Genomic DNA, 26353 nt, shown 5'->3' on the forward strand with positions numbered 1-26353 from the left:
TTAGTAGTGGCTTTGACCACAGAAGAAGAAGCTGCCGTAAACCTTTATACGTCCATGCCGTAAGCAAATAAGAGGAAAGAAGCTTTGTGAAAAGATAGTGATCAGTCGAGTTCTGTCCGCAGCCTGAAGCGACTGAAAACAGATTAAATGCACGTTGAAGGTGAGTGAAAAATCGCCCTGCTGTCTTTAGCATAACAACATTACCGTTATGCAGTTGGCTACTTCACTGCTAAGCTAGTTCGTTTGGTTGTAAGATAACAGGTAGCTAAGCTAACATGAAGTAGCTAATATCTAACATAGCTACGTGTAAATCATAACCCCATAAATGGACCGCACACTCGGGAATAGATATTTTAAGTTCAGAAATGTCAATATTTAGTCAGTTTTTAAAAGCGGAACATCAAAATTTATTTTTTTCCGTTCACATGACCCGGTGTTTGAGTGTGTGCCAACCCATTTGCATCGTGGACTCCATATTTAAATAACTGCCGCTAACACGCAGGTTAACTGACGCCAGCATCTGACTTGTGTTGTTTCCTTAACGATGTCTGTGATTGAAGTTTGACCACATCTGACTCTAACGACTACGCGACAGTTAAATAGCCAGGATAACGTTAACGGTAAAGTTTACTAATGAAAGAGCGGCCTATTCTTAAAGGACAGGTTCACCGTTATACAGGTCTGTCTTAAAACAACAATCAGGTGCCCAAATGAACACTGAAAGTTTTTCTTGCCATAATCGTTCCTACTGTTCACACTGACCATTAGAAGATCCATTCACGATGAATTGGCAATGTTATTGATGGGGGACAAAATCCACAGCCTTCCTTCTGTGCAAACATGTATTTGAAAGTTTAGCCTATGTGAAGCTAAAATGAAGCTACAGTCGCACAATTTAGTCAAACCAAGTAGATATCTTTGTTACAGTGTTTTCAGTCCCTCTTTTTGTTACTATACTTCCACTGCTATTCAACAGGGAAATACTGTCTGAGGAAACACAAAGATGGAATTTTACACTAAAGAGACTGTAAATGTGGCAGATATCCACTTGATATGGCTAACTCAGACTGCTGAAGCCTCATATAAGCTTCAGATAAACTTTAAAAGACATTGTGGATTTTGGCCCCCGTTACTTAAGGCCAATTCGTGCTTTCCGGACTTGCCGGATTGTATTTCATTGTGTCACTAATACTTTAAACAGCACGCCCACACCAAAAAAGCCCCTTGCGTTGTTTTATAGCATATACATTCAGTCCATGCAGTCTCAAATTTTTGGCTGTGTGCAGATGTCTGCAGAGGGACCTTCGCGGGTGGGTGACGAAATTTACATCACATTTACTCAGAAAGCATGAATTGGCCTTTACATTGAAAGTGCATTTGAAGGGTATCCTTATAGCCAATATAAACATGAGGAATGATTATAGCAAGGTAACCTCTTTCAGTGTTCAGATGTGCACCTGACTATTGATTTAAGACAGACTTCAAAAATTGTGAACCCGTCCTTTAACAGAAGGGATATCACCATGTATGAAGTCTCCAAAGCATCAAGTTAGACACACAAAAGTAGCTACCTATAACGAGCTAACAGACCACTGGTCTAACTTTCTGCTAAGTTGAATTGACACCTTAATATCTCATCAAATATTGAACATTACAGGCTACGCATAGCTAGGCAGTATTTGCACGGCTGTGGGGTACTAGATTGCATTTCTCAAGTGATGAAGATATTGTTTCAGTTGATTGACTAATCGATTAATCAACTAATAGTTGCAACTCTAGTGTATATATGAATGTTTATTACTTTTTATGATAAATACCATAGATACTTATCACAACTGAATCTTGTCAGTCTAACAATTGATTTTGATGTATTTTATTTCTTAAACTGTGCAAAGTGGTTATTGATTTATTTTTTCTCCCTTTTCAGACGGTTTGTAAATTATGTGGACACAGAGTCCAGGTCATCCAGGTTCAAGTTAAGGTATGTGTGAGGCTGCTCTCTGAACAGCATTATGTCAGTTACCCTCAATCATAAATGTAATGTGACGAAAAAACTTTACCTTTTAAATTTTCTCAAAGTTTGTGGTTTATGTTTGTCAGGACTGAAAACCTCTGTACATTCTCTTTTGCTGAAAATTTCTGTGCTTTATAAAAACATCAGTTTACCCTGATGATCCTTTCAAGACTTTAAGAGCTTTGGTTTGTTGGAACCAAAGAAGCCTTTGAATTTTGTCATTTTGAAGGGGACTATAAGCTCATGATTTAATTTCAACCAATGCGATTTTCATCAAGATATTTCAATTTTACCATTTGGAAGGAAGAGGAGATTTAAACAAAGGCAGCATTTACGGTTTTTGAATGTTTGATGCTAATTTGCAAATTCCTTGAGTAAATTTAAAGTAATTTACTTCACAGTAGTTGTGGAGGCACCGTTTCAAAACAGCTTATCATACTGCTCAGTTGACGCTGTGTCTGTCTATGTGGGTATCTGTCCCTTTAGCTCCGCTTCTCACAGCAGCTGCAGCCCAACTTTTGGATTTTGTTTTGTGTGGAATATTAGTGGCTTTAATTTGCCTACCATGAAACGCCTTTCACCGTTGCCGTAAAAGCATTTTTCAACAGTTTGGACGGGCACGATGCCTCTATGCAGAAGCGACTAGCCAGTAACTCAGGCAATGGTGTGTACATTTTAGTGTTTATTTTCCACACAATCGTGAGAGCTACTTGTCCAGAGCTGGAGCACTTTCTCAAGAGTTCCTAATGACATTTTTCCTGACCGATTGCTCCTGCCTCTCTGGCGCTGTTTCTTCACTCACCATTTCTTAGCATGGAAATTTCTTCATTTCTTTTACCATAAAATAAAGTATATGCTCACTGGTGAATATGTAGTGAGTCGTGGTGTGTACAATTTTCAAGCTTGGTTTTCACTGCAGGATTTAAGTCTTGGAAACGTGACAATGACAATAGATTGAGCAAACAATAATATGGAATTTGTCAGTATGGGGAAGTGCTTTGATAACGCTGTTTACCGTCTTACAAAACCTCTGGATGCAGTAAACAATTTTAACTAGATGTTATCAGAAACTGATTTTTGTGGATAGTTGAAGAAGAGTTTGACATTTCCAAAGCAGCAACCATGCTGGACAATAGAGAGTAAAGACCAGCGAAAGCCCACCAAGTGTGCATTTGACATAGCGAAAGAGCCATGCCAAACCAAAGTGAGTGAAGTGAAATTGTAGGCTGGTTATGCAAGGCTGTGACACCTCTTCAAGAGGGAAAATTGGACGGAAATCCTATTGAATCACTAAATTCACACAGTGGATTGCAGCCATCCGAGAGTAGGCAGAGAGCGGGAGAGTTTCTGCCGAAAACAAGCACCGAGACCTGGGGAGTCATGAGAGCAGCTGCTTGCTAACAGCTACGTGTGTTTACAGCAGAGAGCAGGAGGGAGGACAGACGTCTCTGCTACTCTGTGCTCAGACGCTGCTGCTGCGGACGGTCACAGAGCGGACACTTCCAGTTTATAGTTGAAGCATCATTGATAACACGCTTAGTATTTTACAAATTATAGTTTTTTTTATTTGATGAATGTGGGCACTGGTACATGAAAATGAACCAAATGGGTTTTATTTTTATGAAAAAAGCAAAACAATGGTGGGCAAGTAGTGTAATCAGTGTATGCCCGAACACTGTGTATCACCGGTAACAGCTTTACACACAGCAACATGTTCCCAAGCCAACTACCTTTTTCTGGTGGAAACCCTGAGCTCTCATATGCATAGAGGTCCAGTACAGAGTTAAATCGTCCTGTTGTGCAAATGAGCAACAGAGAAATGCAGAATGCATTAAAGAATGCACATGGTGTCAGAAGAACTTGCGATTTGAGCACTGTTTATTTCAAATTTTAATATTTGCTACATTTGATAATGAATTTACCACATCGTTTGTATTTGACTGAATTTTTATGTGATTTCTGATCTGCAACTTTTGCTCCACTAAAACTTTTTATCCATCCAAGGAATTTTATCTCTTCTATTAACTCACTGATGTTTCAGAATCGTGGACGACCATTTAAAGACGCTTAGAAGCAAACAAAACAAACTTTTTCAAGCATTTGAGACGTACGAAGAAAGAACCGGTAAACCTTTGGATCAAGTCATGTCTCGCCGAAGAAGCCGCAGCGCATCACCAGGGCGTTATTCACGCTCCTGCAGCAGTAACGATCCTAGAGATTTGGAGAGGAGGATTTTTGTTGGGAATTTGCCGACCTCCGACATGGAAAAGAAGGATTTGGAAGACATTTTCCACCCATATGGAAAGATAGTCGGTCAGTAAACACAACATAAACAAACAATAAGTTGTCAATTGAATTCATAATTTGAATCAATCAGATTGTCCCCAAATGTCACAGTGGTTGGAGTAATTTTTGTAAGTAATGGCCAAAGTGCATTTAGATGTCTAGTAACATTAACTTATTATGAGTCGTGAAATGCAAGCATATAATATTGGATATTCCTACTAATAATTTTTGGATTTATTGGTAGGTATCCAAAATGTTATTGACAAGTTTGTACCACTTAAAATTTTCCTCTTTCAGGCGTATCCATGTTTCGTGGGTTCGGATTTGTACAATTTGAGCGCATTGAGGAAGCCGAAGCAGCAAAGGCGGCCCAAAAGGGTCGAATATATAAAGGTTATAAAATAGGTAAGCCTTAACTGCAGTGGGTGTGACTGTCTGGCCAAAGAACAGCCAGCAACATGCATACAGAATACCAAATTAATGAATTAAACATATGATGGTTACTGAGTTTTTGTGTCAATACAATGACTGGGCATGATGGTGAATCCTAAAGATCTGTATCTGTGGATTTGGATACAAAAATGTCAACGCAGAAAACATAATATGGTATCTCAAGGATTAACATTTGACCAGACCAATAGTTGTCTATGGATAACTTTGAATGAAAGCTAGAGATCTTCTCAGGCATATAGTTATGTATACATACAGGTCTAGAAAAAGCACCTTCTATAAAAAGTCACTCAAATGGTGTAAGAAGCTGCATCCAATAAAAGTGGAGCCCTCCGCTTCTCCGCAATTGACCTCACAAAGTGTAGGTAATATAACCTACCACTCTTTAAAATATCGATTTGTCTCTCTGACGTTTCTACTTTAACCTTTTTGGTGCAGACATGTTGCATTATTGGCATACAACACAAATAAACAAGTGCAATATTAAATTCTGGCAAAGCTGGAATCTTTGGTTTTGTCTTATTTGCAACAGTGTCTTGGCATTTTCTTCAACATGGATTTAAATGTGTCACTAAAGTTAGACGCCAGTAGTTTTTGGAATTTCTGAAGTTGAAAATCTAATTTGCACCAGTGTTTACCCAATTTTGACGGGGGAAAAATATTTCGTTTCTTCATCTTAAACTCAATTTGACAGATTCGGCAACTCGATTTGCTGCATTTTGACCTCGTCCAGTTTGGATTTTCAAGCTCGGAATAATGGAGTTCAATTTCATTTGGATCGTGGAAGTATTGGCGCGGCCACTCCATTCTGCGTGAACACATAAGCTGATTGACATGTCACTGTTTTGTTCAACGTTTGGATTGATTTATTTTCAGATGTAAATATGGCAGTGGAGCGACGGCAAGCTAAACCTCAATCCCAGCAGAGCCCTCCACGAAGGTAAAGTAACGCGAAATGGGTGTGAAGAACTACCATCGCCTCTGAGGGGCTGGTAAAAAAAGAAAAGCGTATTTAACTTTTACCTCAAGTGTCATTTCCACCAGTTTGCTTGATGGAAGCTGCCGTACCATTAGATGGATTTATGAAGGTTTATGGGACAGCCAATCTTTCATCCTAAATTGACATTTCCAGATCTGTTGAAATAAAGAAAAGAGCCGTGTCTATGCTATTTTGTCTTCGTCTCAAAGGTTCATGCCTTATGGCGTTTCAGCATTGGTGTCTCTGTGATATTTTTTTTTTTCTTTTGATCCTGGATTTCATTTTTATAGCTACAACAGGGGTTTACATTGATACTGCATTTAGTCTGAGAAACAACTGGCCTAAAGCCCAACATGTGTATTGAAAAAAACACAGGATCACAGACCAATGCAAGTGTATGATGCTTATTTTATTATCTACCTCTTCCCTATCGTAAACTTCAACAGTCTTGATACACAGTACTGTCTGGGAATTACAGGGATCGATTTAGTGGTAGACTTTTATAAAACATAGACCTTTTCCATTTAAAACATTTACTTTGAGCCTCACTGTTGATGCATTATGCAAAATAAATTTCATTTTGTTACAAGAAGATGCTTGCTAGTCCAAAAACATCCAAAATCTTTTCGTGACCGCTTTTCCTTGACTTCAGTGGAAGACACATTGAAGGAGAAGACGTGAGGGCAAATCATAAAAGTTTTGGAAAAGACACAATGCCGAGAGAATCCGACTGAAGTAAAACTATCGTTGTGCAACACCTGAAGCTGCTAAGAATGGCCATCATCTTTAAATGTGCTATAGCAAAGAATTGTTGGACAGTATCCTTTAGTAAAGCATGGCCCTATTCTACCCTAAAGGCAACAGAAGAGTGTGTGCTGATACATTTGAAAGTTAGCACAAACTGCTCTGAAGGGGTTAACACTTGGATTTAGTCACTTCACGTATTTAGGAATCCAAGTCATGAAAGTCACACAAATGACCTTCGAATTGCTTAAAAAACGTCACACATCCCAATTTATAACAGCTTCATGTGTAGAAACAGTTGAATGTTCTTTACAGAGCATTTTCCTTCTTGGAAGTTCTCCGAGATGAAAAATTCGCACAAACCTGCATTTTTATTTTTATTTTTATTTTTTTTTGAGCATTTTTTGTGACCTCATATTTACAGCCTTAAAATGTGACTTACTGAAGAACAAACCTCAAATCATCTTAAGCAAGTTGAGAGAAATACGCAAAATAAACAGCCTTGTTCAAAAAAGTTTAACAATCAAGGTACCCGTGTATTTTGAGGGCTGGATTTATGGTCAGTAAACCTCAAATTATTAAGACATTGACATTTTTTCGTATGCGGACCACTGGACTTTTTTAAAAGATCGTTGTTGAAAGATCACACATTGGAACCTGGATTCCTGGATTGAACTTGTTGCATTTATCTGCCGGGCTATTTCCCTGTGCGAACGATATAGCTGTTTTCTGTTACTGCAGTTGTGCATTTAAATTTTTTCCATCTTTTCACATCTAATAAATGCAGATTAATTAAAATTTACAATACAATCTGTAGGCCTGTCCTCACCAATCATGGACAGAAGTTACTGTAACCCACTGTAGTATTTCATAGGCAGTCTGAACATCAACCTTCTTGCACTAATTCATAACTTTTCTCTCAGGGCCCCGTATAGCGGTTATGGGGACAGCAAGGAGGCCCGGCCTCGGTCCCGTTCACCCGTGTATGGGCGTGATGGGGGGCGTGACGGACGCGACGGACGTGATGGGCGTGACAGACGTGATGGACGTGAGCCCCGGGACAGCCGTGATGGGAGGGGCTCAAGCAGAGAGCCTAGGTCAGGTGGCCACTCTCGTGATCCCGATTACCGTTACCGTGGTTCAGAGAGCAGAGACAAGGACCTCCGAAGTGACCCACGGGATCCTGCTTACAGGTGACTTCTAAATCTCAGCCCATTAGCTGGAACCGATGAATAGACAAACTCCATAGTTAAGTGGTTATGTTTTTGTTTGAACCTGAAATGTTTCCATACAGCAGAGAAGACTATGATCGATACTACCGCAGTGGAAGTGGTGCAGAAGACTTTTACCGGAGGAAGGATGAACCCTACAGGGACCCGTACAGAGATCCGTGGAACGGACGGCGTGAGCCAGAAGGTATGCATGTACAATACTAATACTAATTACTGCTAAAGGTTGTTATTACGTTTACCTACTCTTAGTTGGTCAGAGTACTGAACCACATGAGACTAATATTGCGTTCTCACATCTGCTGAAGGTGAGGGGAGCCAGGGAGTAACCGAACAGAAGTCTGTTGTACTTGTAGGCTATCCCCTGAAAGGCAAAACACAGGAACTTCCTGTGTTTTGGTGCCACGATGGTGGTGAACCAGTCGCCTGGCTCAACCATTTCTGGGAACCTCCTGATGATTAACATAATGAATGTATTGCGGGCAATGCACTTGTTCAGAATATGAGAGATCCAAAATGGGTCTGAAACCTCCCATCCTCTTGGGAACCAGGAAGTACACAGGGTAAAACCCCTTTTGTCTGTCATGAGTGGAAACGACAGACTGTGGAGAGAAAATCTAACTCCTCTTGGAGGATAGATTTATCCCCTTGATGTCCATGAATGGAGGAGGGACACGGCAGAACTGGAGAGAATAACCCAGTCTCAGTGTTCTGTTCATTCATTCTGTCAATGCGCAGCTGCGTCGACATTCCTTGTGAAACTGCATCAGAGGGAGGAGCAGCGGCCTGAAAGCTTTGATATTCCAATGCGGCCCACCCTGCTGCTAAACCTTCCATAAATGGAAATTTGACCCATGGGGGGCTGGTGTGGAAAGGGCCAAGCTGGAGTTGACGTCCGTGAACGCATCACCGTCAGCTGCCCTGTAATCGTCACAGCAGCTGGCTTCATGTCACTGTGTCCAGCCATCTTTTTATTTCATCCTTGGACTGCTTTTTTAAAAGGTTGTTTTTAAAGTCTACCTAGAATTGTATTCAAATGCAGGAAATCATGCTGACATTATACTCTGTGGTACCCTCCCCAACAGCGGATGATCGCGCTCGACCAGAAGAGCGTCGGCGTAATGAGTTGTATCGACAGTACTATGAACAACTCCAGCGGCGCTACGAAACTGACCGTCCTGTTGACTGCTCTGTGATTGTCGTCAACAAGGCGCAGAAGTATGTCCACTCTCTGTTCTTTATGGGGAAAACAGAACTCAAATCAGAAGCGTTTTTGTAAATCAATCAGTACATAGTATGTTTTCATTTCATATTGCTCCTGTGTGTGTGTGTGTGTGTCTCTGCCTGCCTCTGTGTACCTTTGCTTCAAAAACAACTGTAGGGAGTATGCTGAGACGGTCGGGCGGAAAGTCCGTGACTTGGGCATGGTGGTGGACCTGATCTTCCTCAACACAGAAGTGTCACTAACTCAGGCACTGGAGGATGTAGGCCGAGCCCGCACTCCATTTGCCATCATCATTACCCAGCAGCACCAGGTTCACCGATCCTGCACAGTCAACATCTTGTTCGGGACACCTCAAGGTAATGCAAGACAGTATGCATTTGGTTGGACATTTGTTGGATCTTAAGCTAGCTTTAAAATTAGTAACTCCAAAAGTAAACAACACAGTATTACAAAAGATTTTTTTTTCTCACTGCCGTAGAGCATCGAAACATGCCAATGCAGGATGCCATGATGCTAGTTGCCCACAACTATGACACCTACAAAGTTGAAAAACGTGAAAAAGAACGTGAGGAGATTGCCAGGAAGGCTGCCAAGATGGCGGACGATGTGTTACTCCGGGAGCCCGACAGAGAGAGCCATCCGATTTCTGTGCTCACTGCCATCACACTGCTGTCTGAAAACAGGTATCTGGTTTAATATCTTCTAACATCTTGAATAACTAATTTCTTGAATTAATGTGTAGAAATTGGAGCTGAGGAGAATTTAAAATGTAATGTAAAATTCCGTAATACCTCAGTTACAGTTTGCATGCTTAGAAGATTATAATTTCAATCACTCATGCTGCACTTGGAATCATTTCTTTTCTGTGTGGTTGCTGGGTAGATTTGTAACTCCAGACGAGCTGGATGGTCTTGTTGCATATCTGAAGGAAAAAAGAGCACGGCTGCTACGAAGCACTGCAGACCCTATTGCAGGTAAGAAGTCCTTATTTGGAAAAGGATCATTAATGTTCTGCTAAAGTTGATTTTAATCAAATTATTGGTGTACTTCTATGGTTTTCTGTGTTGAATGCTGTATTCTTGTCCACAAAGCAACACATTTTTATCTGTGCACTTATTACCCTACAGCTGCAGTCCATGCTGCACCTTCTGCAGCATCACATCATGACCTTCCGCCCTCGGCTGCAGGACTGCCTCCATCCCACTCTACTCACACACCGTCACAGTCCAGCCACCTTGGCCTGTCAGCTGGTCCAAGTGCCTCAACTAATCCCAGCCACCAGCAGGAGCTGCAGGCTAAAATCCTCAGCCTGTTCAACAGCGGCACCGGAGTGTCAGCAGCCTCTGGAGGTCCACCCTCCTCCACCTCCTCACAGTCCCAGTTGTACGGCTCCCTCGGCCCATCCCCTCTCCAGAACCCATCTCGCCCACCCATGCCTGGCCCTCCTTCAGCTGGATCCCAGGGGTATGGTGCCCCATCAGTCCGCATGCCAGTCACACCAGGTGGTCCGAGACCCCCCAGCTCTACTTCAGGTATCAATTTTGACAACCCGAGCGTCCAGAAAGCTCTGGACACACTCATTCAGAGTGGACCGTCTCTCAACCACCTGGTGGGCAGTGGGGCCTCTCAACCGCAACCACCAAGGCCGGCACCCGGCATGGGCCAGATCCCACCCATGTCTATGTATCCCCGACATTACTGACAGGTTGTAGTGAATGAATCTCCTCTCCCTCCGATACAAGTAGACACCACATCAATTTTCTGTGCAGTGAATTTACCAGCTGAATATACGTAGACTGTAGGGATGTTTTATAAAAGTTTTTAATTTTATTCTGGACCTTGTGTTTAGTTGGTTAAACTGGCCTGTATTTTCAATGGTTATGAGACAGAAGATCATTGTTCAGTCTTCTTACTTTTGAGTGAAACTATGAGGCAATGTTGCATGTGTACAGTAAGTTTTGGTGCAAGTTGAACCCCTTAGTTCTTTTCCAACCATGATCTGTTGTGTTTTACAGTTTTGCACAGTGTCTTTGTAATTTGGAACATTTTCATTGTCAAAACAAGACGTGATTAAAAACTCCAGACAATTACTGTAATAAAATGGTATTGGTTTATTGCATTTTGTGCTGATAAATCTATAAAATGGAACAGTAAGCATTTAATATAAGCATTTGAAATGTAGGATAAAACTACTTTTTCCTCTTTTTAGTGTACAATAGATTTTTTTTAAATTAGAGAATATTAACTTACACTGACACAAAAAAATAAACACCTCCACACTAACTGTATTTGATTTATTTACACGTAGCCCCCCCCCCAGCAGTTACAAGTGCAACTGAAAGGAACACACTACGGCTTTACCATAAGACCAGGTACAGTATCAAGGAAGAGTAATGAAGGATTCTCAATGGAAAAACATTTTCATATTAGTGAATTTGATACAGGTGTGTCTTTGTGTGTATGCTGTATATATATCATTTAAATCTATATCCATACAAAATGTTTCCCACAACTCCAGTGAATTAAAAACAAACCTGGACAGAGACAAAGGTCCTCTGGATAGAGGGACTGGTTATTAAATTAAAGCTTGTATTTCCAAAGGCCATAAAGCACAAAAGGTTGTCTGAATGCCCTCGTAAGGCTAATGTTAGGGATTGATGATGTTTATAATTAACACACTGAATAGAACCACAGTTGGTGGCTGTGAAGAGGGAGTAAAAGCAGATGCTGCCTTTTTCTACAACTTAAATCCAAATTGTGGATTTCCAGGCATTTCTGATACTTTGACACTTCTGATTCTTCTTGTTTTTCCACATTGAAATAGTAATTTAATCTCTTGGCTAAAATTTTTGTAAGATTTGGCTTTCTGGGTGGAGGAGGGATTCTGGGAAGGCTCACCTCACAGATTGAGTGACAAACACTATAATTATTTGTATGACTCAGCAAGAGTAATATGGGTGCCATTTAAAGTTTTAATGGCAGGATAGTCAGAGTCCCTGGTAGAGGTGGAGAATACCATCTACTTGGTCTTTTCTGCATTTAAAACTAGTCTGTGATTAAGGAGTGATAATTGGAAAGCATCAAAGGAAGGCGAGTCAGGGCCTGGGCTGGGGTGGAGCCTTGGGCATATAAAATTGTATCATCTGCAAAGAAATGGACATTGAAGCAATAATTAGGACGAATTATGTTATCAATGTATAATGTAAACGGCAATGGACCAAGGATAGACCCCTGTGGCAACCCATTTTTGATGGTAAGATAGCGTGAAAATGTAAAATGCTCAAATGAATTGATTTAAACAAAATCAGCAGTTAGGTCTCTGGGTTACTGCAATTTAAAACTGCGGCAAAATGATGAGAATTAATCATATTTTATAGTCAGAGCTGTCAGACCTCCACAGCTGGATGCAATACATGTGTGTTCCACCAGAGATGACAAACATTCAGATGAAATAAGTGACTGCTGACACCTCCAGTGGTTTATATAAAATAAATATCTGATAAAATGAAAAATTACCAACAGGAGAACAATATTGCACAAAATCATACAAAACTCTTAAGACTTTGTCAACAGTGATAGAACAGTGTACTACAAAAGACAACAATAGCAGGTTACAGTGTCTCTGACTTCAGTGATAAACATTTAATAAGGCCCATCCATTCGCAAACTCAAAATCCCCTATTACCTTATGTAAGACTACTTGAGAAAGACTGAAATATAACAACAATACAGTGAACTCATACTTTTTCTTACTTTTTGCGAAACACTTGTTTTCAAGGTCTAGCCATGTCGTCATGTGTACAGTGAACACTCCTGAGTTCTCAAAATCTGTAATTCAATGAGAACATTTGACAGCCATTTTTTCTCAGTCAACACCTTGAACATATAAGTCATCACTATAGAAACCACTAAAACAAATATTGTCACAAATAATCGTGGTGATAGGAGTAAAGAAGTATTATTAAAGTTGCATAATATAATATGGGAAGTGAGATCCTTGCCCACTCAATGGAAAGAATCCATAATTATTCCTATCTTAAAACCAGGTAAAGATCCAAGTTTGGAAGGAGTTATAGGTCGATAGCTCTAACATCTCATGTAGGCAAAATTATGGAAAAATGATTAATGACAGGTTTTTTTATTATTTAGAAATCAAACTTTGATAACATTAAAATGTTATCAAAGTGGATTTAGACAAGGAAGATGTGCTATAGATCCTGCTCTGTGTTTAGAGCATGAAATTAGGAAAGCTCATGTTAACAAACAAAGTGTAGTGGCTGTATTTTTCAGTGTTGACATGATGTGGAAAGAGGGATTAATAGTAAAGTTGCATCAAACGGGAATAAGAGGAAAAATGTATAGATGGATTAAACATTTTTTAATTGATAGGATGATCTCAGCAGGAATAGGAAAAGATTTTAGTGGGAATTATTTAGTAGAGAATGGAACTCCTCAAGGTAGTATAGTAAGTAGAGATGCATCTAAAACATTGGACAATAGAGTAGGGGTAGTGTTTATCATTCAAGAATTAAATGTAATGTCAAATAAAATGGTTAGTGACAACCTAGCAGTATATACAGTGGAAGTGTTAGCTAATCTACTAGCCCTAAACTGGATAAAGGAAGTCAAACCAATCAAAGTTTTGATAGGTTCTGATTCCAGTAGGGTACTAATAAATATTAAATCCATGCAGTCAGATACAAGGCAAGACATAGTACTTGACATACCTCAAACAATATTCAGTATTGAGAGGGCAGGAATAGAAAATAAATTCATGTGGATTCCTGCACATATTGGTGTGGATGTAAATAAGCAGGCAGATAAATATGCAAAAGTAGCAACAAGAAAAAGAGAAATAGGCCTAAGTATAGTTGTAAAATATCGCAAGGCTGAGGTTAAAAGTATAATCAAATCAGAAATGAAAAAGAAATAGCAGGAAGAGTGGGATACAGGAAATAAGGGCCGATACTACTGTATTACAGCATTCAAAGAAAAGTAGGAGAAATGAGAGGAAGCAATAGAAACAGAAATAAGGAGGACATTACATCAAGGATGAGGTTGGGTCACACCGGTCTGAACAGTACATTAAACTTAATGAATAAGCATGCTACAGTTAGATGTGAACAGACTACAGGAAACGGTGGAACATGTATTTTTATTCTGTCCTAGATATCAACAAGAGAGACAAACACTTAGAATTACACTTCAAAGGAGAAATGTTGGGGTTCAGGTGATTTGGGGTAAAATACAGAAATTAATAGGAGAATGTAATGTAATAGCATAGTAACCGTTCTGATCCACAATCCAATCCAGAGGGTGGCGATAATGGGCCTAAAAGCAGTTTGCCAACCGCCGTTAAACGACAGACGGACTAGTAGTAGAAGAAGAAGAGAAGCTTTGTGAAAAGACAGTAGTCGCGACCTGTCTGTGATCAGAAGCAACTGAAAACGGACTAATTACAGGTTGAAGGTGAGTGAAAAATCTTCTTGCTGTCTTTAGCATAACCGTTATGTAGTTGGCTAGTTAACTAAGCTAAACTAGCTCGTTTGGTTGTAAGATAACAGGTAGTTAAGCTAACATGAAGTAGCTAATAGCTACCATAACTTCTACTTGTAAATCACACTCCGGAATATACATCTTAAGTTCAGTGATGTCAATATTTAGCTAGTTTTTAAAAGCGGAATATCAAAGTTTATTTACATGATCCGGAGTTTTGAATGTATGTCACGCCATTTGCATCATGGACTCCATATTGAAACAACTGCCACTAATACGCAGGTTAACTGACGCCAGCATCTGAGTTGTGTTGTTTCCATAACGATGTCTATGACTGAACTTTGATCACATCTGACGCTAATGACTACGCGACAGTTAATTAGCCAGGATAACGTTAACGGTAAAGTTAGCTAATGTAAGAGCAGCTCATGCTTAAAGGACAGGCTCACCATTGTACAAGTCTGTCTTAAAACAATAGTCAGGAGCCCAAATGAACACTTTCTTGCTATAATCATTCCTACTGTTCATACTGACCATTACAAGATCCCTTCATAATGCATGTACAATGTAAGGGACAAAATCCACCACCCTCCTTCTGTGCAAAAATGTATTTGAAAGTTTATCTGAAGCTTAAATGAAGCTACAGTCGTCCAAATTAGTCAAATCAAGTATAGATCTTTGTTACAGTGTTTTCAGTACCAAAGTCCCTCTCTTTGTTACTATACTTCCACTGCAGCTCAACAGGGAAATACTGTCTGAGGAAACACAAAGAGGGAATTCATGCTTTCCAGACTTGCTGGATTGTATGTCATTGTGTCACCAGTACTTCAAACAACACATCCACACCAACAAAGGCCCTTTTATTGTTTTACACTGGGCTCTTATCAATCTGAATCAGTGCAACTGAGGATGCCGATAAAAGAAAAGCGACAGATTAATAAGGATAGGAATAAAGTACATACATACAGTAGATGAGACAGGCATTCAGGTTTGCTTTTTATAACACATGTGGACGTCTGCAGAGGGACCCTCACAGACGTTAGCGGATGACCAAATTTACGTCACATGGATCCAGAAAGCATGAATTGGCCTTTACGTTGAAAGTGCATTTGAAGGAATAGCCAGTATGAACAGGAGGAATGATTATAGCGAGGTAACCTTTTTTTCAGTGTTCAGATGTGCACCTTACTGTTGTTTCAAGACAGACTTGAACAATTGGTCAAACCCAAGGTGACGTCCTCAAATGACTTTTGTCTCGACCATCATTCCACAACCCAAAGAAATTAAGTTTACTATCATAGAAGACCAAATAAACCAGAAATTATTCACATTTGGAGTTTTTTTCTTAATTACTCACAATGATTAATTATCAACACAGTTGCTGATTAATTTTCAGTCGATTGACTAATTGACTTATCGTTGCAGCTCTAGTGTGTATATGTTTCCTACGTCTTATTTTATGATAAATACAATAGATATTTATCACAACTGAATCCTGTCAGTCTAACAATTGATTTTGATGTATTTTATTTCTTAAACTGTGCAAAGTGGTTATTGATTTATTTTTCTCTCTTTTCAGACGGTTTGTAAATTATGTGGACACAGAGTCCAGGTCATCCAGGTTCAAGTTAAGGTATGTGTGAGGCTCCTCTTTGAACAGCATTATGTCAGTTACACTCAATCATAAAGGTAATGTGAAAAAAAAAAAAAAAAAAGTGAAAAGAAAACTTTACTTTTAAATTTTCCCAAAGTTTTTGTTTGTCAGGACTGAAAACCTCTGTACATTCAATTTTGCTGAAAATTTCTGTGCTTTACAAAAACATCAGTTTACCCTGATGATCCTTTCAAGACCTTAAGAGCTTTGGTTTGTTGGAACAAAAGAAGCCTTTGAAATTTGCCATTTTGAAGGGGACTATAAGCTCATGATTTAATTTCAACCAATGCGATTTTCATCAAGATATTTCAATTTTACCATTTGGAAGGAAGAGGAGATTTAAACAAAGGCAGCATTTACGATTTTTTGATGTTTGATGCTAATTTACAAATTCCTTGAGTAAATTTAAAATAATTTACTTCACAGTAGTTGTGGAGGCACCGTTTCTAAACAGCTTATCATACTGCTCAGTTGACGCTGTGTCTGTCTATGTGGGTATCAGTCCCTTTAGCTCCGCTTCTCACAGCAGCTGCAGCACAATTTTGTTTTGTGTGGAATATTAGTGGCTTTAATTTGCCTACCATGAAACGCCTTTCACCGTTGCCGTAAAATCATTTTTCAACAGTTTGGACGGGCACGATGCCTCTATGCAGAAGCGACTAGCCAGTAACTCAGGCAATATTGTGTACATTTTAGTGTTTATTTTCCACACAATCGTACGAGCTACTTGTCCAGAGCTGGAGCACTTTCTCAAGAGTTCCTAATGACATGTTTCCTCATCAATTGCTCCTGCCTCTGTAGCGCCGTTTCTTCACTCACCATTTCTTAGCATGGAAGTTTTCATTTCTTTCACCATAAAATAAAGTATAATGCCTCACGTCTCTAGCTTTATAAAGCCAGACTGCATCTTTCAAGCTCGGTTTTCACTACACAATTTAAATCTTGGAAAAGTGAAATGACAATAGATTGAACCCAAACAAACACGTGGGATTCGTCAACATTGGGAAGCGCTTCAATAACGCAATTCACCGCCTTATAAAACTTGTGGATGCAGTAAACAATTTAAACTAGATGTTATCAGAAACCGCTTTTTGTGAATAGCTGCGATTCGAGCACTGTTTATTTCCAAATGTAATATTTGCTACATTTGATGAATTTGCCACAACATTTGAATTTGTATTGACTGAACTTTTGTGATTTTTGATCTGCAACTTTTGCTCCACTAAAACTTTTTATCCATCCAAGGAATTTTATCTCTTCTATTAACTCACTGATGTTTCAGAATCGTGGACGACCATTTAAAGACGCTTAGAAGCAAACAAAACAAACTTTTTCAAGCATTTGAGACGTACGAAGAAAGAACCGGTAAACCCTTTGGATCAAGTCATGTCTCGCCGAAGAAGCCGCAGCGCATCTCCAGGGCGTTATTCACGCTCCTGCAGCAGTAACGATCCTAGAGATTTGGAGAGGAGGATTTTTGTTGGGAATTTGCCGACCTCCGACATGGAAAAGAAGGATTTGGAAGACATGTTCAACCCATATGGAAAGATAGTCGGTCAGTAAACACAACATAAACAATAAGTTGTCAATTGAATTCATAATTTGAATCAATCAGATTGTAATAGAATGTAATATTGGATATTCCTACTAATAATTTTTGGATTTATTGGTAGGTATCCAAAATGTTATTGACAAGTTTGTACCACTTAAAATTTTCCTCTTTCAGGCGTATCCATGTTTCGTGGGTTCGGATTTGTACAATTTGAGCGCGTTGAGGAAGCCGAAGCAGCAAAGGCGGCCCAAAAGGGTCGAATATATAAAGGTTATAAAATAGGTAAGCCTTAACTGCAGTGGGTGTGACTGTCTGGCCAAAGAGGATAGGCTTTTATGTACAGCCAGCAACATGCATACAGAACACCAAATTAATGAATTAAACATATAATTGTTGCTGAGTTTTTGTGTAAATACAATGACTGGGTATGATGGTCCAATAAATGTGGACCTAACGATAAAAGTGGAGCCCTCCGTTTCTCCACAATTGACCTCACAAAGTGTAGGTAATATAACCTACCACTCATTAAAATATCGATTTGTCTCTCTGACGTTTCTACTTTAACCTTTTTGGTGCAGACATGTTGCATTATTGGCATACAACACAAATAAACAAGTGCAATATTAAATTCTGGCAAAGCTGGAACCTTTGGTTTTGTCTTATTTGCAACAGTGTCTTGGCATTTTCTTCAACATGGATTTAAATATGGCACTAAAGTTTGACGCCAGTAGTTTTTGGAATTTCTGAAGTTGAAAATCTAATTTGCACCAGTGTTTACCCAATTTTGACGGGGGAAAAATATTTCGTTTCTTCATCTTAAACTCAATTTGACAGATTCGGCAACTCGATTTGCTGCATTTTGACCTCGTCCAGTTTGGATTTTCAAGCTCGGAATAATGGAGTTCAATTTCATTTGGATCGTGGAAGTGTTGGCGCGGCCACTCCATTCTGCGTGAACACATAAGCTGATTGACATGTCACTGTTTTGTTCAACGTTTGGATTGATTTATTTTCAGATGTAAATATGGCAGTGGAGCGACGGCAAGCTAAACCTCAATCCCAGCAGAGCCCTCCACGAAGGTAAAGTAACGCGAAATGGGTGTGAAGAACTACCATCGCCTCTGAGGGGCTGGTAAAAAAACAAAAGCGTATTTAACTTTTACCTCAAGTGTCATTTCCACCAGTTTGCTTGGTGGAAGCTGCCGTACCATTAGATGGATTTATGAAGGTTTATGGGACAGCCAATCTTTCATCCTAAATTGACATTTCCAGATCTGTTGAAATAAAGAAAAGAGCCGTGTGAATGCTATTTTGTCTTCGTCTCAAAGGTTCATGCCTTATGGCGTTTCAGCGTTGGTGTTTCCATGATTTTTTTTTTTTTTTTTTTTGGTCGAGGATTTCATTTTTTAGCTACAACATGCAACTTTCTGGCGGAAAGGAAATGTAATATAAGCATGAAATGATATTCCTACCCTGCCACACATCCATTAAACAGGTCAATGTTAAAACATGACACTGAACTAATTAGGGGTTTGCATTGATACTGAATTTAGTCTGAGAAACAACTGGCCTAAAGCCAAACATGTGTGTTGGGAAAAAAAATCATATTTTGATGTAGACAGGCTCCATTGAAAAATTAAAGGTACCCTGTGGAATTTTTGTAAACACTTGTTTACATTTACTGTTATTCACCAAAATGTGTGTATCCTTGAGGCTCGATAACTGATGAAATAATTTTCTTTCTTTCTCCTAAAACATAAAATTGCTTAAAGAATTAGTATTAGACATTTTTAACATTTCTTGCTTGCTTGCTAGCTAGCTGTCGTTTGTGGTGCTATGCTACATTTGTTGACATGCAACCACCAGCAATCAATGGAACAATGTAAAACCAGGGGCAGGACTGCTTATCACATCACCTGCACAAGCACAACTATACTAACACAAGGATGACTCAGTCTTAAAAGCATTGCTCCATAGTGCTACTAGTGGTCAAAAACTCGACAAGGCACCTTTTTTTTTTTTTTTTTTTTTTTTAAAAATCAGTACATTTCCAATGTTGGCCAGTTATTTTCAGTCGTTTTCAGCAGGTTTAGCTTTGATTCTTGATGATTCTGTACATATCGCAAAACATCTCACACATTAGTGAGAAGCTTATTTTATGGAGATTCGGTTACGGGGTAGGTTGTACACATGCATACACAGGATCACAGACCAATGCACGTGTATGATGCTTATTTTATTATCTATCTCTTCCCTATCATAAACTTCAACAGTCTTGATGCACAGTACTGTCTGGGAATTAGAGGTATCGATTTAGTGCTAGACTTTTATAAAACGAAGACCTTTTCCATTTAAAACATTTACTTTGAGCCTCACTGTTGATGCATTATGCAAATTGAATTTCATTTTGCGACAAGAAGATGCTTGCTAGTCCAAAAACATCCAAAATCTTTTTCTGACCGCTTTTCCTTGACTTCAGTGGAAGACACATTGAAGGAGAAGACGTGAGGGCAAATCATAAAAGTTTTGGAAAAGACACAATGCCGAGAGAATCCGACTGAAGTAAAACTATCGTTGTGCAACACTTGAAGCTGCTAAGAATGGCCATCGTCTTTAAATTTTGCTCATCATTTAGTAAGGGATGGCCCTGTTTATCGTACCCTAAAGGCAACAGAAGAGTGCGCATTGATACGTTTTTAAAGTTAGCACAAAGTGCTCTTAAAATGGCTAATACTTGGATACACTTCAGTCACTTCACTTATATAGGAAGCTAAGTCGTGAAAGCCACACAAATGACCTTCGTCATACATCCCAATTTTTCGTCATATGTAGAAACAGTTGAATGTTCTGTTCGATATAGAACATTTTCCTTCTCGGAAATTCCAAGGTGAGAAATTCGCGCAAACCTGCATTTTGTTTTTTTTTCAGGCATTTCTGTGACCTCATACATTTGCATTACGGCATGCAAATGTGGCTTACTGAAGAACAAGCCTCAAATCATCTTAAGCAAGTTGAGAGAAATGCGCAAAATAAACAGCCTTGTTCAAAAAAGTTAAACAACATAGGTACCCGTGTATTTTGAGGGCTGGATTTATGGTCAGTAAACCTCAAATTATTAAGACATTGACATTTTTTCGTATGCGGACCACTGGACATTTTCAATAGATTGTTATTGAAAGATCACACATTGGAACCTGGATTCCTGGATTGAACTTGTTGCATTTATCTGCCGGGCTATTTCCCTGTGCGAACACTATGGCTGTTTTCTGCTACTGCGGTTGTGCGTTTAAATTTTTTCCATCTTTTCACATCTAATAAATGCAGATTAATTAAAATTTACAATATAATCTGTAGGCCTGTCCTCACCAATCATGGACAGAAGTTACTGTAACCCACTGTAGTATTTCATAGGCAGCCTGAACATTAACCTTCTTGCACTAATTCATAACTTTTCTCTCAGGGCCCCATATAGCGGTTATGGGGACAGCAAGGAGGCCCGGCCTCGGTCCCGTTCACCCGTGTATGGGCGTGATGGGGGGCGCGACGGACGAGATGGACGTGACGGACGTGAGCCCCGGGACAACCATGATGGGAGGGGCTCAAGCAGAGAGCCTAGGTCAGGTGGCCACTCTCGTGATCCTGATTACCGTTATCGTGGTTCAGAGAGCAGAGACAAGGACCTCCGAAGTGACCCACGGGATCCTGCTTACAGGTGACTTCTAAATCTCAGCCCATTAGCTGGAACCGATGAATAGACAAACTCCATAGTTAAGTGGTTATGTTTTTGTTTGAACCTGAAATGTTTCCATACAGCAGAGAAGACTATGATCGATACTACCGCAGTGGAAGTGGTGCAGAAGACTTTTACCGGAGGAAGGATGAACCCTACAGGGACCCGTACAGAGATCCGTGGAACGGACGGCGTGAGCCAGAAGGTATGCATGTACAATACTAATACTAATTGCTGCTAAAGGTCAATATTACGTTTTCTTACTCTTAGTTGGTCAGAGTACTGAACCACCTCAGACTAATATTGCGTTCAATGGTTAAAAAAAAAAATCCTGAATTTCCTAATGCTCCCAATTTTTTGGAATTCCCTACAAATTGGTGTCAACTGAATAGCATTTCATCCTATGAGTTATTTTGTAGTTTTGGGGATCATTTGTATGGTTTGTATCGTTTTGCTTACTAGCTCAGTTGTGGAGATGTGGGTCTCTAGGGCAAACAAACTTAAATTATTTCCCAATTTAGCCATATTAAAGTACATTTTTAGAGATAAAAATGAAAGTGCACATCCATGACATTTTGTTCCAGTAATCCCTTTAATTGTAAAACCTTTCACACAACTGCAGTATTAATTTGTATGCCAGAGTTAAATTATTGAACTGAACAATGCAAAAGATCTATACAACATATAGCATGATTGACTGATTATGATAATTCAACTTTTAACAAGTATGTTTTGTTCTGTGTGTTTGGACATCACTTTGCTGTACACTTTTTTTTCTTAACTCTCTGTCAGTAATGTTGTGATGTAAAGCGTTGATTGTTACATGTTCAGGTGTAATTAGAGATTTTTGTGCCTTTTTTGAAATTATCGTTAAAATTTGTTTGGGTTCTTTTTATTTCATCCTTGGACTGCCTTGTTAGAAGGTTGTTTTTAAAGTGAATTTTGCAGGAAATGCTTATGCTGACATTATACTCTGTGGTACCCTCCCCAACAGCGGATGATCGTGCTCGACCAGAAGAGCGCCGGCGTAATGAGTTGTACCGACAGTACTATGAAGAACTCCAGCGGCGCTACGACACTGACCGTCCTGTTGACTGCTCTGTGATTGTCGTCAACAAGGCGCAGAAGTATGTCCACTCTCTGTTCTTTATGGGGAAAACAGAACTCAAATCAGAAGCGTCTTTGTAAATCAATCAGTACATAGTATGTTTTCATTTCATATTGTTCCTGTTTGTGTGTGTGTGTGTGTCTCTGCCTGCCTCTGTGTACCTTTGCTTCAAAAATAACTGTAGGGAGTATGCTGAGACGGTCGGGCGGAAAGTCCGTGACTTGGGCATGGTGGTGGACCTGATCTTCCTCAACACAGAAGTGTCACTAACTCAGGCACTGGAGGATGTAGGCCGAGCCCGCACTCCATTTGCCATCATCATTACCCAGCAGCACCAGGTTCACCGATCCTGCACAGTCAACATCTTGTTCGGGACACCTCAAGGTAATGCAAGACAGTATGCATTTGGTTGGACATTTGTTGGATCTTAAGCTAGCTTTAAAATTAGTAACTCCAAAAGTAAACAGCACAATATTACAAAAGATTTTTTTTTTTAATCACTGCCGTAGAGCATCGAAACATGCCAATGCAGGATGCCATGATGCTAGTTGCCCACAACTATGACACCTACAAAGTTGAAAACCGTGAAAAAGAACGTGAGGAGATTGCCAGGAAGGCTGCCAAGATGGCGGACGATGTGTTACTCCGGGAGCCCGACAGAGAGAGCCATCCGATTTCTGTGCTCACTGCCATCACACTGCTGTCTGAAAACAGGTATCTGGTTTAATATCTTCTAACATCTTGAATAACCAGGGTTTCTAAGGATCCTTAAAAAGATTAGATTTTAAGGATTTAGGGTCTTAAAATGTCTTAAAAAGTCGTATTTTTAATTATGGTAGGTCTTAAATTTTGAGGTGATGCCTAGTTGCATGAGAAAAATCTCCCCACAGGATTCACTTATTTAAATATGGTTTGGTTTTTGGTCATGACTTCCCCGGACCCCCCTGGACCTCCCCGACCCCCTTAGGTGACTATGCGCCTTCAGCACTTGTAGTTGTGGACACCACTACAGAAATTTCAGCCAAACATTTTTTCTGACCAGCATACATGCAATAATGTTTTTATTGAGCTTCTGAATGTGCATGAAGAGAGGGGTGTATTTGTTTTGGTGTTTAGTTCAAATATCAACGATGTTTCTCCAGAATGACTGACTGTACCTTTTTAATGTGAAGAATTAACTACAGCTGACTGTGAGAACACACAGAACAGCCTTTTTGTCTTATACAATGTTGTCAAATTAACAACAATAACAATTCCAAGTAAATTGTTATCAAAATTTAAATTAAAAGCCTATTTCTTAACACAGAGTTTTATCTAATGCAAAGTGTAGCACTGGGACACAGTTCATTGCATTTGCCATTAATTTGATTCCTTCATAAGATTGTGCATATGATTGTTACATGGAGATTCAAACATAAAGCTCAGCCCTTGTACATTTGTTTTGCTGTGGAAAGGGTATTAAATTTTCTCTGTCAAGGTCTTAAAAGCATTAAATTTGATTTCAAAAAGTGTGCAGCAACCCTGATAACTAACTTCTTGAATTAACGAGTAAAAGTTGGAGCTGTGGAGAATTTAATGTGTAATGTAAAATTCTGTAATACTTCGATTACAGTTTGCATGTTTAGAAGATTAGAATTTCTATCACTCAGCCTTCTCCTGCATAGTTTTATAATAATGGAATAATCTTTTTTTCCATGTGGTTGCCGGGTAGATTTGTGACTCCAGAGGAGCTGGATGGTCTTGTTGCATATCTGAAGGACAAAAGAGCACGGCTGTTAAGAAGCACTGCAGACCCTCATACAGGTAAGAAGTCCTTATTTGGAAAATATTATAGCCCTTTACCACAAGTTAACACAGTTCTCTGGGGTTTTAATAAAATGACATGCTTTGGTCAAAACACCACAAGGATCAAGCTCCACAGCAGCCTTCTCATCCAGTCTAAACAGCCTTGTTCAGAACAGCCCGTTTGAGTGGAAATTTAATTTTGCTGTGATTTGATTGCAATTAACTGATCAAAATGATGCCAAAATAACTATCATGGATTTGTAAAAAGTCTGAATTCATCCTTTGTCAGGTCTGTCCGAAAGACGACAAGCAAACAAATTGTAAAATGCTTGTTTTCTGAATGGAGTTCAGATTGATCAGAAGTATTCTAACATTGTAGCTGCTCCATCCACACTCAAAATAATGTCATCTAAAGGTATAAATATGGCATCAACGTTATTGTTTATACACATAGATATCTGCATACTTTGTAACTTTAAAATTATATAAACTCACCGGCATTTAAGATGTTTATTATTGATGACAGAAGCTGAGGTGGTGTGTGACTCCGGTGTTAGCTCCAGTTAGGTTGAGAAGCAAGATTGAAGACAAATCCACTTAATCCCAAAAGTTTAAAAAACAAACTCCTCCTGCTGATAAACTGCTCCGGATCAGAGCAGAATCAGGTGTTTATTCCTCCAGAAGACAAGACAAGACAGCAGCAGCAGCAGCGACGCAGGACTATTTGGTTCTCTCCTGAAAAGCTCGCTGGGACCCAGCAGCTGTCTGTCGGCAAGCAGCAGTGAATTTTTTGCCCTTAATTTAGCTTAGCCTGGCTTCGCCCCATGTGATGTAAGAAGGAGCATCAAATCTGAATGACTTGTTGAATCACAAGAGTACAGAGCAAGCCAGCCCACGCCAAACTGACTGGGTGGTCTAATTTCACAGTTTGTGTGTCAGTGGGCACATCAGAGACCCAAATACATACACACAAGCACTGACAAGCACAAATGAGTTTTTCATAATATGGCCCCTTTAATGTTCTGCTAAAGTTGATTTTAATCAAATTATTGGTGTACTTCTATGGTTTTCTATGTTGAATGCTGTATTCTTGTCCGCAAAGCAACACATTTTTATCTGTGCACTTATTACCCTACAGCTGCAGTCCATGCTGCACCTTCTGCAGCATCACATCATGACCTTCCGCCCTCGGCTGCAGGACTGCCTCCATCCCACTCTACTCACACACCATCACAGTCCAGCCACCTTGGCCTGTCAGCTGGTCCAAGTGCCTCAACTAATCCCAGCCACCAGCAGGAGCTGCAGGCTAAAATCCTCAGCCTGTTCAACAGCGGCACCGGAGTGTCAGCAGCCTCTGGAGGTCCACCCTCCTCCACCTCCTCACAGTCCCAGTTGTACGGCTCCCTTGGCCCATCCCCTCTCCAGAACCCATCCCGCCCACCCATGCCTGGCCCTCCTTCAGCTGGATCCCAGGGGTATGGTGCCCCATCGGGCTGCATGCCAGTCACACCAGGTGGTCCGAGACCCCCCAGCTCTGCTTCAGGTATCAATTTTGACAACCCGAGCGTCCAGAAAGCTCTGGACACCCTCATTCAGAGTGGACCGTCTCTCAACCACCTGGTGGGCAGTGGGGCCTCTCAACCGCAACCACCAAGGCCGGCACCCGGCATGGGCCAGATCCCACCCATGTCTATGTATCCCCGACATTACTGACGGGTTGTAGTGAATGAATCTCCTCTCCCTCCGATACAAGTAGACACCACATCAATTTTCTGTGCAGTGAATTTACCAGCTGAATATACGTAGACTGTAGGGATGTTTTATAAAAGTTTTTAATTTTATTCTGGACCTTGTGTTTAGTTGGTTAAACTGGCCTGTATTTTCAATGGTTATGAGACAGAAGATCATTGTTCAGTCTTCTTACTTGTGAGTGAAACTATGAGGCAATGTTGCATGTGTACAGTAAGTTTTGGTGCAAGTTGAACCCCTTAGTTCTTTTCCAACCATGATCTGTTGTGTTTTACAGTTTTTGCACAGTGTCTTTGTAATTTGGAACATTTTCATTGTTAAAACAAGACGTGATTAAAAACTCCAGACACAA

At 39.9% G+C, this 26353-nt stretch overlaps 1 protein-coding gene across 1 annotated transcript; it reads left to right on the top strand.

The window, feature by feature from the left end:
- On the top strand, window positions 1–26353 carry ncoa5 (nuclear receptor coactivator 5). Its single transcript, XM_067586752.1, has 22 exons — window positions 1–160; window positions 1928–1981; window positions 4056–4327; window positions 4598–4705; window positions 5627–5690; window positions 7397–7666; window positions 7768–7889; window positions 8788–8920; window positions 9084–9283; window positions 9406–9610; window positions 9810–9908; window positions 16003–16056; window positions 17520–17632; window positions 17804–17911; window positions 18646–18709; window positions 21090–21341; window positions 21443–21564; window positions 22354–22486; window positions 22652–22851; window positions 22977–23181; window positions 24179–24270; window positions 25391–26353. Exons 3-22 carry the CDS (start codon window positions 4159–4161, stop codon window positions 25963–25965), a joined length of 3288 nt encoding a protein of 1095 aa, XP_067442853.1. The 5' UTR covers window positions 1–160; window positions 1928–1981; window positions 4056–4158; the 3' UTR covers window positions 25966–26353.

The sequence above is a fragment of the Thunnus thynnus genome, chromosome 4 (assembly GCF_963924715.1).
Source record: "Thunnus thynnus chromosome 4, fThuThy2.1, whole genome shotgun sequence".
Taxonomy (NCBI): Eukaryota; Metazoa; Chordata; class Actinopteri; order Scombriformes; family Scombridae; genus Thunnus; species Thunnus thynnus.